We start from the raw sequence: 13,022 nt of genomic DNA, 5'->3' as shown, positions 1-13,022 counted from the left end.
CCCCACCTCAAAACAATATCCAGAACAATGTGGCAATAGCAGCTTGATCAGCTGCATCTACAGTATCTAAATTCAAACCACATACATACAGGCAATATTTAGTTACTAATAGCAACCTGTAAGACTGCAACTCACTGTCAAATGAAGTCAAATGACACACACACACACATTTAGTAGGGAAAATACAGCTTTCCCGCCTTTTTTAAAAACAGTGCAGAAGCAGCTAGCTCATAATACATCAGGCAGACGTATGGGCTGAAATGGATGGATAAATTAGAGAACTGTACATAACTGTTTAGAACAGGCACCACTACAGTTAAACTAACTTAAGTTAATCCAGCTCTAGTCCTCTTCAATTAAGATATAGTAAACAACACAGAATGGTGATGTAATGCTTTTATCTAATATGCTGGGAAGAATATGTACATATGGCTTATGGGGTACAACATTCTGCCATTTAAGTCAACAAAAAATTTGGGAGATGGAATTAGTGACTAAGTCATAAAACAAGGTAGTTGCACTGTATGCATTTTCATACAGCCGCATTTTAATTTTGCCATTCACAGACTATGTGAATGGTCAAACTTAACATTCATTTCAGAAAATAAAAGACAACACTCCAATGAGCCCTACAAAACAAAACAACAACATGGATGTTTGTATAATAATTATTTTATTGAAGTCTTCTAAAAGACATTTGTTCTTAGATTTTTATGTGAGGTTCAGAAAGCCACAATGCCCTTTTATTTCTTTGCATACATACATATTCTGTGAGTCTTCATTTAAATCCTGCATGTGTTGACCATTCATTTTACAAAGTTAGCCCCTCAAATGTTGAACATACAGGAGCAATGCCCCCTGATTTTTAATTAAGACTAGTACCAAACCAAATTAAGACATTTACATATACTATATATTTCACAAGTAAAATATATAAAAAAAGGTAAGGAAGCTTGGATAATGTAACAGCTATATGTTGTAGACAGCCAAAGAAAAAAGAACAACCAGATTTGACCTAACCAATTATAGTTAGTCATAGTCCATGTACAAAGGCAATACAGATTAAAGTTGTTCTGTTTTATCATTAACAACATTAAAAATGCAGACAAAGGATAACATTATCACACTCCTTGGGCACAGAAAGGGAAGACTATTTTTTGTTAAGGCTGTAGATATCGCTTCAAAAACATTAATATCTGTACATCAGTTTTTGCAGAGATAAATACATAAAATAGGGATACCTTATATCACGTAGCTAATATAATTAGCTATTTTTGGAAACTTGCATTTCAGTACTTTAAACAAGTGCAACTGTCAATGAACTGATTCACAACCCAGGGGTGCATTAGTGCCAAAAACTTTAAGTGCTACAAACACAATCATTTGGAGGCTACAGGAGTATTCTGCTGTTTAATAAGAGGGCGATGTTTCCAAGGACAGTGACATCCTTTTGTGTCCACTCAAAAACAACTTCATAGGTGACAGGGTTTAATTGGAATGCTAACAAAATATTTAAGCAGAAAAGTAGAGAGTATTTTTATGTTCATCTGCAGTACTAGTCAGCCATTCTACAAAAAGGTTGAAGTAAACCCATGAGGAAAGGAGAATGCTAGTCCTGCTCCCTTGTATTCTATCTCTCCATCTATACAGAGAGCTGTTTTTGTCCATGGCACATTTCTACAGGATTTGGAATCCTGATTTTTTTAAAGATTTCTGATTCTTGGTTGCTCTCTTCTTCATGCTTAGTTCTACACATGCAGAGGGCAAGGAAGGAGGGGGCAATAGCATGTCTCTTTTTTTCTCCTGGATATGTAGATTACTGAATACAGCTTGCAAGTACTTCAATCATAGCTCTGCTACCAGTTCAAGAAGAGATATAAGGAGAAAAGCAACTGATTTTGCTTCACATTTGGGAGGTCATAATAGGAACAAAACTATATGGATGGATTTTTTGCTTTGTGGTATTTAAAACATCCACAGCACAGGATCAAACTTTAATTCAGACTACAACACCTGACTGCACTAGTTTATAAAATCACTACAATTTGCCTAATTTCAACACAAGGTGTGAAACATATGACTAGAAGCAGGTTTGGTACAAGTCAGGACTGTTGCTTACCAACAATGTATGATTAAAGATTAGGTCACACTTCAGAAAAGGTAAGAATCGCAGCTTCATATTACAAGCCGAATATTTTTTTCACACCTGTCTATGTAAAACATCTCCCCATTATCATTTATTGCCCTTTGAACTGTGCAAAAAAATAATTCACTGATGCAAAATATTTATTCTAATACGTTTGAACAGGCTTATAATATTTATGGCTTAGACTTACATTTTTAACATTAAGATTTTAGGCATGTATTTCAATTGAGATCCAGTGCACACAAAAGGATAGCTATAGAGTTAAAAGGTTTTCTTTCTTGGAAAAAAAAAGACTCCACAACTTCTTTGCTGATATAAATGTAATCAACCCTATTTAAATTTATAACCAAATTGCCATTCAGTGTTCTGTGCAGCTATTTCAATAATTACCTACGTGGATATGTACATGTAACAATACATACAAGGTTTTTGCCTTGTAGAACACTGCACTGATGTATGCAAAGCTTTTAATTCCAACAAGGAATCCCAAATTACAAGCCACTGTCCAAACCAATAGACTGAGTAGTGCACAGCTTTCCCACATTGTTCTGTAGTAAATTAGTTCAGTAACCGATTGTCCACTGCCCTGGGAGTTTGTAAATTAATCTTGCTCCAGCTCTAATTTCAATGACCAGATATTAAGCGATAAGTTCATTCAGAACTGACCATTTTGTTCTGTGGAAATTTTGGTTTACAGCTTCAGTTTAAAGATTAGACCTCCTCATTTTGACATGCACCTACAACATGGGAATTGAATTGCACCACTATAATTGTGATATCATCCCTGTACATCCGAGCCAACTCTTCTGGAAGACTAAGCATCTTGGACAATCGTTCATGATCAACAGTACCAAACTCATTATTTCCCACAGCATGACGTATCAAATGAGTTGCTGCATTCTGATCTTCATAGGCTGAAGAGACCCGAGCTCTCCTTTCTGTCAAAAGACCATGCATCTGTCCCAGTGTTACCTTGTAACCACCAACAGCTATTGGCTCTTGATGATGAACACCTGTCAGATACTCACCTACAATTCTAACTACATCCTGTCTGTGCATGGTTTCCCACAGTCCATCTGTTGCCAATATCAGGAATTTGTCCTGGGGTCTTAATTTATGATGTATCACCTCTGGTTCAGCTGTGAGGTATGGAGGAGTATGGTAGTTTGGTGGGATGAATTTTGTATATTCGTTGTCATTAAGCTGATCTGGGCCTGACTCTATTACTCTCTTCTGCAGATCAATACTCCATTTAAACTTGACATCTCCAAAAGCTCTGAAAGGCATCAATAAGCCTAGCAGACGATCTTGTTTCACCACAGTCTTTTCCTCAGACTTTGGGTGTTCTGATCTGAGTCGTTCAATCTCACTTTCATTCTGTGCATTATGATCATGAGACAGAGCAACAGCAGACCAAGATCCATCCTCTTCTTGGACACCAAGCATGGCTCTACTGTCACCAGTATTAGCAACATGTAAATCAACACCATCTACATGAGCAACGCAGGCAGTTGCACCAGAAAAGGCTACACGCAGTACCAAATAATTGAGGAAAGAATTTGGATCTCCTACTTGAGCTTCTAAAGAAATGTCATTGTCAAGTCTCTTAAAGGCATTAATTAATGCCTCTTTTACATCAGTTGTCTCCCCAGTGTTAAGATCTATGAGCTCCTGCCAGTAAGTTCTCAAGCTGTTAAAATACAATTTGGAGGCTTCTTTACTGAAATAGTCATTGGGGTGCTTGTGCCATTGTAAAATGGGCAACAGGGCTCTCCCACTTTCAACAGCATTTTCTATTTCAAGTAAAGTCTCATGGGGTAACAGAGAAACAGCTATGTAATAGAACAGTCTTTCACTGACAGCTTGTGCACAAGCACATCCTGCATGTCCATCAAACACACCAAGGAGCATCCCTCTTGTTTGTAAACAAGTGGCTGCACTTCTTCGGTCTTCAATTGGGGCATTAGCAGGAAGTTGATTACTATCAAAGCCAAGCACAGAGCTTACATTTTTGCCATCAAACTCTGGAACTTTGAAACTGTATTCATTTGCTTTCAGGATACTGTTGACTTGTGGGGGTGTGAGGTAAAATCTCTGTGGTGTGGAGACATAGTTTCTTGCATGAATAAATGAGCTGAAGTTCTCCTTTGGTCTGCAGAGCGTTGCCAGCTTCTTCTGCGGCACATATCTCAAGTGCTTGTGAGTCAGGTGAGGTGATAAGCAACACAGATGTTGGTGGTGACAGTAACATGCAGTATTGTATATCCTGCCAATCTCACAATTACGAATCAATGGGAGCAGTAACTGAGTTGGTGCTGGCATGGCATCAGAGAGCAGTGGCAACCTGGAACTTCTGACTGGAATTGCTAAGGGGAAAAACAAGCAACATGTATATTTACCATGGTTTCTTACATGAAAAAAGAGCTAATAATATTAATCTCTTTAAAATAATTTATACAGTATTTGCTCACATGGTAAACTGCATAAAGCAACAAAAAAAATAATTTAAATTCCTTCAAGGAGAATATATGTTTGTTCCCACCATTAATCTTGCTCAGATGTATAAATAGAGTGGCCTATAGTTACAGCTTTACTAGCAACAGTTTTAAATTGGGAGTGCTGAAAGTCAACTAAAGGTTAAAGCACAGATAACAGACATAGAGGACAATTCAAACTTTCTGACTGAAAATAGTCTCTTGTCTCTACACTAGTAGGGAAAAGAATGCTTTAATTTGCCCTGTCTATGGCAATTCAGGCAATTATTTATGTCAAAGCATTTTAATATTTTCCCCAAACACCTCCTTTAAGTTTTACAACTTGACAAGGTAAGACATGCAGTATCTCAGGAACAAGTCCCACTGATTTCAATGAAACTTCCACGTAGGCACAGAATTAAAACTCTTCTATAAATCTGCTGCACCTTTATTAATTATTATAGATAAACCTTTGAAGAGTTCCAAAATATTTATTCTTAACTTGCTAAATGATGACTATGAACTGAATGTAATACCTCCCCTCTTAGGCTAAATATGCACACACATCATATTTGTATTTACAGTATATATAAAAATTGTTTTGCATGACTATTTTCACAATGTGTGTCCAGCAAGAAACTGTGATCAGAACCCTATTACACAATATATACCTGCATAAGTACAGTGGTGTAACTCTTAGTAGCAAATTGATTCTAGTTAAAGAGCTGTTGCTAGTTGTACACAAGTTACACAAAAATACTAGGAGTCTGATCATTATAACACAGAGATAGCACAGAATTCATTCTCCGAACATTGGTTACTATATAATAGGGATGCAGTGTAGTCTAGTATTACCAATTCTGACAGTGGGCAGGATCCTTTGCTGGAATTTCATCATCAGAACACCAGAATCCAGCAGAAGCAAGAGCCAGCTCTCTCTTTTCCCCACAGCAGTTTCCTGCACATCTCACAAATCTGTTTGAGAAGGCTAGGAAACTGTTTTCGAATGTGAAGAGTCCAGGATTGAGGGAAATGCTAGATTCAGGCCAGCATCGCTTGAAGATTTAATGCAGGGACTGTTTCCAGCACTATTCTCCCATCCATTTTTGAAGCAGGGGAGACAAGGGAAGGACAGAATCATGCATTTCCAAAAAGAATGACACATGATCTTCCAGTTCTATTACCTTCCTCTTACTACATTTGCTTTGATTTGTTTGATTTGGGCCTAGACCCCTGTGTCTCCTGAAAAACTTTACACTGTTATAACATATTTTAAGCCTGGGTCAACTATTGGGAAAGAGAAACAGTAGATTTTTAGATATCACTAAAGGAAAGTGATTTTATTTTTACTCAAACAAAGGATAAATCTGGTTTCTTCTTTCCCAAGCAAACTCTGGTTATCTCTGCTCCAGTTCTTAGCCATTGTCCAGTGGGTTTAATCTAGTAATATAATTGTTATCACAGACATGCACCCCAGAAAATTCCTCTGGATGGTGTGAAACTGTTTTGCAGTTTTTTAAATCAATGGACCTGAGGGCTGATTAGGCCCTTCTGCAACATGCCCCCTAAATATCCTTTTAATCTTAGAACTCTATATTCTTGACTAAATTAATCTTGCTTAACAATTTGTTTACTTTCCTCTCCTTGACAAATTTCACAGATTAATTCTGATAACTTGTTTACTAATCTGTTATTGGCCACTAACATTAAATATCAATTCCTTCCTCTTTGTATTCACGAAACAAAACAAAACAAAAATTAAGTGTCTGTGCTACTCACAACAATGTTCTTATTTCAAACAATGTCTAGGTAACACTTTTTGTTTTTTGTTTTCAAGTGGCTCTGATGCCAAACTATTCCATCTGCAAATATTACAAATTGGAAAAAAAAAATTTTTGGCCCTGCAGTCAAAATATGCTGACAGAATGCCAATATTGCATATTATTGCTATATACTACAGACTCTTGAGCAGAGGGAACCAGATATAGTTTGCCTATTCGCAGAATATTTCAAATTATACTCTACTATATGCTATACAAAAGCTAGAAATGTACAATATTTTTAGTTTTAATAGACAGTGACAGGAAGAAGAGATGGTCACTCTGGCTCTCACCAAGTATCAATGGCTGTATAGACCCATCTTCTTTTTCCCCCCAACCTACTCTGATTCTACCCTGCTCAGTAGCATCTTTTCCATCTTAACTATTCTATAACATGTGAATAATTGCCTACAGAATAATTGCCTCTCTGTTTGCCTGAAAGAAGGCCATAAATCCAAAATTCACTTGGATGCTCCTGCCTGTAATGTCTCAAAGGTGAGCATGTAAGCTCGACTTAACAAGAATAAGCCCCCAGCCACATTATGTCAGACTTATGATCCAGACATGCAAATCATCTGTACTTTCTTGGGTGAGGGAAGACAGCAGTTAGTTGCAGGTAAACGTTTTGCTTGTGGCTAAAACATTCAAAATGCTTAGCCCCATAGCAAGGGTGTTCAAAAAGGAACAAACACAGTTAGCAAAATCAGTCACTAAAAGAAACCAAACACATGAAGATCCACTAATACTAGAAACAAATATAGTCAACAGCTTAAAATGGGATAATATTGCAGAGAGGTGACTGAAGCCGTCTTCCTATGTTTCTGAAATGAGATTTTAAAGGGGTCCCAAGTTTAAATTCTGAAGATCAGTTCCTTCTCCAATTCTCCCCCACACAAGATCATAACACCAGAAGTGAGAAATGCTGTGACATTTAAGATACTCAACTAAATTCAGAATCTTTCTTTCATTCGTGTGTTGCTTGTGGCCTACATGCTTAAGAGTCTGAGCATTCATTTGAAGCAAATATTATCAATTACTTTCAATCTATGACAAAAGCCATTGAAATTGATATTTTAAAAATGTTTATGGACAAAACATATACAGGAAATTAGTGAAGACAGAATTATATAAAGCTGCCTTCATTATCATCCTCTTATTAATAGTAATTTAAAGTTTTTATTCTTGTGCTTTTTCTTTTTGTATTAATTTTAGATCTAGATTGGTGAATCACCATATTGACTGTATTGTCATATGGGGTGTGTGGGGTTCTTCGTTTTATTTTGTAGATCACTCAGAGTAGCGATTCCACTAAAGGGGTGGTATATAAATCTATAAATATGTAAATCAATCCCTCAAACAAATGAACAGGTTAGGTAACAGTTAATTTGCTGTTTTCAACTTAGGTTCGCCCTTCTAGTGGAAACATGATTTAAGATAACTATTAGTGTATATTACAGGTTTTTATCCATAACTTTGTGATTTTTGAAAAAAATATTCTTTTCAAAATTTATACACTGATGCTTGGAATGTTCCTAATCAAACACCCAAATCACTGGCTTATTTGGATAAATCAACATACTGAAAAATCAGATTTAGTTTATTTTAGAGGACAATGACTATGTTTTCGTCTTTGTTCTGCTTTAGATATGAAATCCAACTGTGTCACATTCAACTATTGGATAGCTCAGTGGTTTAGGTTGGGAGTTTGATTCCTCACTGTGCCTTCTTGACAGAGACTGGACTTGATCCATAGGGCCCCTTCCAGCTCTGCAGTTCTAAGATGTTTAACAATAACAACAACAACAACAACAACAACAACAATAATAATGAATAAGAATAAGAATATAATAATAATAGTTATTGTTATTATTATTAATATTGTTGTTGTTATTTCCAGACAATCCTATTCATGATGAATTTGAACTAGGCAGCTTAGGAGACAATGCAAACAGTATGAGTTGGGAGTGGCTCATCCACCATCCACAGTTCCATACAGTAATGTTTACTCAATACATGCCATGATAAACTCACTTCCCCCAATTCCAACATTCCTATTACTCGGAAAGTAGGAGCACAAGAGGTACATACCAATCCGCCTGGGCCCAGGACACACACACATTCTCCTGTGACAACAAGAAGCCGTCAACATCCACAAAGCAGTAGCCCAGGAAAAGCAAGGCAGAGAGTTTATTAAAGAAGGAGGAAGAGGTCTCCAACATTGAAGGAGGACAAAAAAAGAGACAGAAAGACAAGCAGTTTGTTTGTAGTGACAAGCATAAAAAAGCAAGTGCAGCACAGCATCTCTCAAAAGCATTTTCTAAACCTGCTGTAACCCCAATTTACAGCTCTCCATCACTCCTACTGCATAACAGAACATACAGTTCATGCAAGATTCACCTGCTATCAGCCAGACCCAAAGAGCAACAAGCATACCTATTCTTTTAAATCAGGCCTAAAGAAATATTTCAGCCTGATAAGCAGTAGGTTCCATTATTTGAAGCCAACATCAGAATACAGGCACTAGCTCAGCAAAGGCAATAGCCTAAATTCAATGTTAGTCTGAATTCAAGTACTGCTAATGAAACCAATGGGACTTGTTAATCATCACTTAAACTCCCACCGATTTTTGCAGATCTACTCTATTTTATACTATCACTGAATGTGCATTTATATTTTTACTTCAGTAATTTCTACAAATCAAGGTGTCCATAATTTTTCCAGCTCTACTGAAATAAAAGACATTAGTAAGCAACAGATTGCAATTCTGATTACCTTTAAGAAGACACCTTAAATGCTACGGACACATTTATAAGTGACATTCAGAAATAATAATGATGGCATTAATACTCCTAAAAATACTTATGTCCAAATGTTTTATTAACAGAGAACATAGTGACCATGGGGCAACAACACATTACCATTAACATATCCTAAAAACTAGTCTCCTCAAGAGTTTTTTTCTCACATAACCTCAATTTGTAAAGTTTTTATATATGCAAAATATTTCTGGCATATGGTCATTTTAGGGTACAGCTGGTATTCGAACCTGTAACGGTGAATCCTGAAGTCTGCACATGCAGGGTCCACTGCCCATTCAGGAAGCAGATGGGATACAACTGCAAAACCAGCATGTCCACAAACTTTTTTTTTTTTTTTTTGCAGAAAGATGGGTTCTTGCTTTCACCATGTGGGTTATTCTGAGAGAGAAATAATATTCTCTTCATTGAGAGACTCTATGCTCTTTCAGTGTGCCACAGTGGATGAGCTGGCTCAGACGCAAACACTGGACAAAATCCTGTTGTTTAGCATAGCAAATTGCACTAGAGTAGGCTCACTGAATCAATGGGGATTTAGTGAGAACCTTTTCATATGTTTCATTGATTCAAATGGGCTTACTCTAATTGCAATTAACTTTAGGCCCATTTAAATCAATGGAACTGATGGAGCAACTGAATCACTAAATCCCCATTTATTGAAAGGACCTACTCTGGTGCAATTTATTACACAAAGCAACAGGATCTTGGCTAACGTATACAATCATTTTTGTTTCATTCTTTAAGCTTCAAGCAAGGGAAAATCAAGTTGTTATGACAAGGGCTGCAATGTTTCATTGGTCAGATTATTTTTTAAAAAATATATTAAGTTAGAGTACAAGAAATACGTCTGATTAATAAGACAAAAATGCTAAAAAAAAATTAAAACTATTTCTGAGAGCTTTATAGGGCATATAATATTTCAAGGACCATTCACCCTTTCTTCTTCCAAAGCTGGCAATGCCTCTTCTATCAGACTGCCTTCTACTGCTGAAATCTAAACCTAGGAAAGGATATTTCTTCTTTCAAAAATATCTGCTAATTGCATATGAGTAGCTAGTGAAGATTTAACCAGATCTAATTTTGGCACCTAGGAAGATGGAAAGCTGCCTAATACAAAGTCAGCCTATAAGTCCATCTAGTCCAGTACGGCATTACTTTAAAACTGTCAGGAAGCAGCTCTCTAGGTTTACAAATAGGTGTTCTTTTTGTTCCATTCCAACCCAGAAATAGCAGGAATTGGCCTTATGTAAGGGAAACAGGTATGAGTCTTTTCTCTCGTTTCCTCTGCTGTTCAGAAAGGTTGCTCCCAAGACTTCCCTACCGATCCTCAGCTTTGCTTTGGGAGATTTTGCAATGCTATACAGTATAAATGCATCCCCTCCACACTGATCCGAGGAAAGGGAGAGGGTAGGTTAACCTCAGGGTCGGGACAGGCAGTGCTCCCGCCGTGCGCTGGATTTCACAAAAGCAAAGAAGGTCTCCGCTTCACCCCAGCCGTGACAGGAATCCCGGTCTCTCTCTCCAACCAGGGAACTCTCTTTGCTGAGGGAAAAGGAGGCAGCCGCAACCACTGCACCAGCGCCTCTTTTCTTCTCTTCAGTGGCCAGGGGTAGTAGCTTCAGGCCCGGAAAGCAAGGGCCGACACCTTCCCCGGCTGCCTCTTTTCCTCACACCCACACAGGGACCTCCATCCGCGCAGGCTTGTGTTCGGGATCCTCTGCAGCACGAAGACGTATCTGACGCGACCGGGCGCCCCCCCCCCTTCGAGACACATAACATAGCCATAAACACACGCGCGAGCCACGCCCGCCCGCCCACATACCTGCCCCACTTATCCCCTCCTCAGACACTAACCTAGTCAGGGCTTGGGGCGGGAGCCCGCTTGGCCAGCGGGAAACAAAAGAGCGGGGCAACGGCTCTCGCCTCAGCGCTCGCGGCAGACGGGGAGACGTCCGTTTCTCGCCCTCCCCCGAGACTCCGCCCCTCCCACCCGCTCGCCTCTCGCGGCCGGCAGCGCGTGCCCGCGCCCTCGCCCGCGCCGACTTTGCTTCCCTTTTACAAGCGGCCGCCGCCGCCGCCAGCACGCTAACGAACGCTCCAGGCTCGATGACAGCTGCCCTTCTTTGTCGTGTGGGCGGGTTTTGTGACGCGGACCCGCCTAATGAAGCCTCTGTGCGACAACCATTGGCTAAAGAGGGGTGGGGGTGGGAAGGACAATAAGAATCACGTGATCGTTCTTCTTTCGTTCAAAGTATTCTGGCATCCTCTTCACTTTTTGTTTTATGTTTTTTTAAGCGGCGGAAGGATTTCACTTGCTTGTCCTCCGCCGATGCGTAGAGTGTCAGTATTTTTTGCTCTGTGGAGGATTGATAGAAGCTGTCCCCGAAGCCTTTTGAATCTATTTCTTTTCCAACTGTGAAACAGAGTCTAGTGAAAAGGGCGGGCTCGTGAGAGGCTGCGGTTCAATTTATCTCTATCATCTTTCCTTTCCTCATTTTTGCACTAATATTGAGTCTGGGGCTCGGCCTGCATTTCTTTTTTCTGATCAAAGGAAAAGGGAAGTGATAAAATCAAGAGCATATATATAAAAAAGAATATACTGTATATCTTTCCTTTTCAAGTCCCTTGTTGGGAACACGCCAGTTGGTGTGGTGTTCCGGAAAGGTTGTGGGTAAAAGGCGGATCCTTGCAATCAAAACCGGATCTGCGTTATTTCCTATGATTTTTATGTGGGACCTTTGGCAAACCGCTGTCAAATCACTGATAGCATGTATGCCCACAGACTTCAGGAATCTCTTGACAATACCTTTGCAGTGGTGCAAGAATGTGGATTTGAGATGAGGATCCTTATGGATCCACAAAATTTTTACAGAGGATATTCTCCAGACCATTGTCCAGTCTATATTGTAGATCCCATTTATCTCATGCTGCTTGATGATACCATGTTTTTTTTTGGGGGGGGGATGGCTCTGAAACATGAATTCTTGTGGAGCTACATCATTTCTACATGCGATTTTTCTGAGCCTTCAGATCATTGATTCCATTCATGACCAAAACCCGAATCACACAAATCACAGTTTCCTTGCTGCAGATCATTACCTGGTTCGAAAACATCAATCAGATGTATGGAGCTTCCAAGAATCCATATTATTTTTACAGGATATCTTCCCAAAATCACTTTCAAGTCATAGATCCTCTCAGTGTCCAAAGACTGAACCATAAAAAATACCTATCATAAGACTGTAGACAAGCGAGTTTCTTTATTTGTATCTGATTGAGATGCAGACCACAATGGCCAACACAATATGAGCTGGTTAGTCTTTAAGATGCTGTAAGATTCTTACTTGTTTTTGCTATGATAGAGTAACAGGACTCCCTCTTGACTCCCTGCAGTTTCCTTCACGTAGCTGAGAATAATTCATTTAGGATGCTGTTACACTATGGAAATTAATCAGGAGATGGAGCAGGGGCGTTGAAGTCAGCTTAAAGTCAAGTGGTAGTCACATGGCTTTTGGATTGTGTGTGCATTCTTTTGGGGAAAAATAAATCCATTTTAAACTGTGTTACGCATTGGTCAAAGGAGCAATATGTGCTTTTAGAATCATTTCATTTGAGGCTTTGTTTGACATCCACCTGCTCTTGCACTGGCCACTTCTCACAGCCACTTGCTGCTGGTGAGTTATTTTTAATACAGTATTCGTTTTATTCTGTATTTATTTCAAAATGGGATATTGGTAGATCAATACCCAGATAGGAAAAAAAAATT

General features: G+C 38.8%; 1 protein-coding gene across 3 annotated transcripts; it reads right to left on the bottom strand.

The window, feature by feature from the left end:
* Positions 1-654: 654 nt before the first annotated feature.
* Positions 655-11,383, bottom strand: PDP1 (pyruvate dehydrogenase phosphatase catalytic subunit 1). 3 transcript variants are annotated; one of them, XM_020785296.3, is made up of 3 exons: positions 11,111-11,383; positions 8,529-8,563; positions 655-4,512 (listed from the first exon to the last, which is right to left on the bottom strand). In XM_020785296.3, the coding sequence occupies exons 2-3, from the start codon at positions 8,557-8,559 to the stop codon at positions 2,858-2,860; spliced, it is 1,686 nt and encodes a 561-aa protein (XP_020640955.1). In that variant the 5' UTR covers positions 8,560-8,563; positions 11,111-11,383; the 3' UTR covers positions 655-2,857. The 3 variants fall into 3 exon arrangements, with proteins under 3 accessions (XP_020640955.1, XP_020640956.1, XP_072855225.1); XM_020785297.3 differs by lacking the exon at positions 8,529-8,563 and having other exon boundaries at positions 11,111-11,382; XM_072999124.2 differs by lacking the exons at positions 8,529-8,563; positions 11,111-11,383 and adding an exon at positions 10,674-11,031.
* Between the last annotated feature and the right edge of the window lie 1,639 nt (positions 11,384-13,022).

This window comes from Pogona vitticeps, chromosome 4, assembly GCF_051106095.1.
Source record: "Pogona vitticeps strain Pit_001003342236 chromosome 4, PviZW2.1, whole genome shotgun sequence".
In the NCBI taxonomy this organism is placed as follows: domain Eukaryota; kingdom Metazoa; phylum Chordata; class Lepidosauria; order Squamata; family Agamidae; genus Pogona; species Pogona vitticeps.
This window is presented reverse-complemented; position numbering and strand designations above follow the sequence as displayed.

Coding starts and splice junctions, on each gene's coding strand:
- PDP1 (XM_020785296.3), bottom strand. CDS start 8,559: ATGTGTGTGTGTCCTGGGCCCAGGCGGATTG. Junction 4,513..8,528: donor TCCTGGGCCCAGGCGGATTG/GTATGTACCTCT, acceptor TTTTCCCCTTAG/CAATTCCAGTCAGAAGTTCC.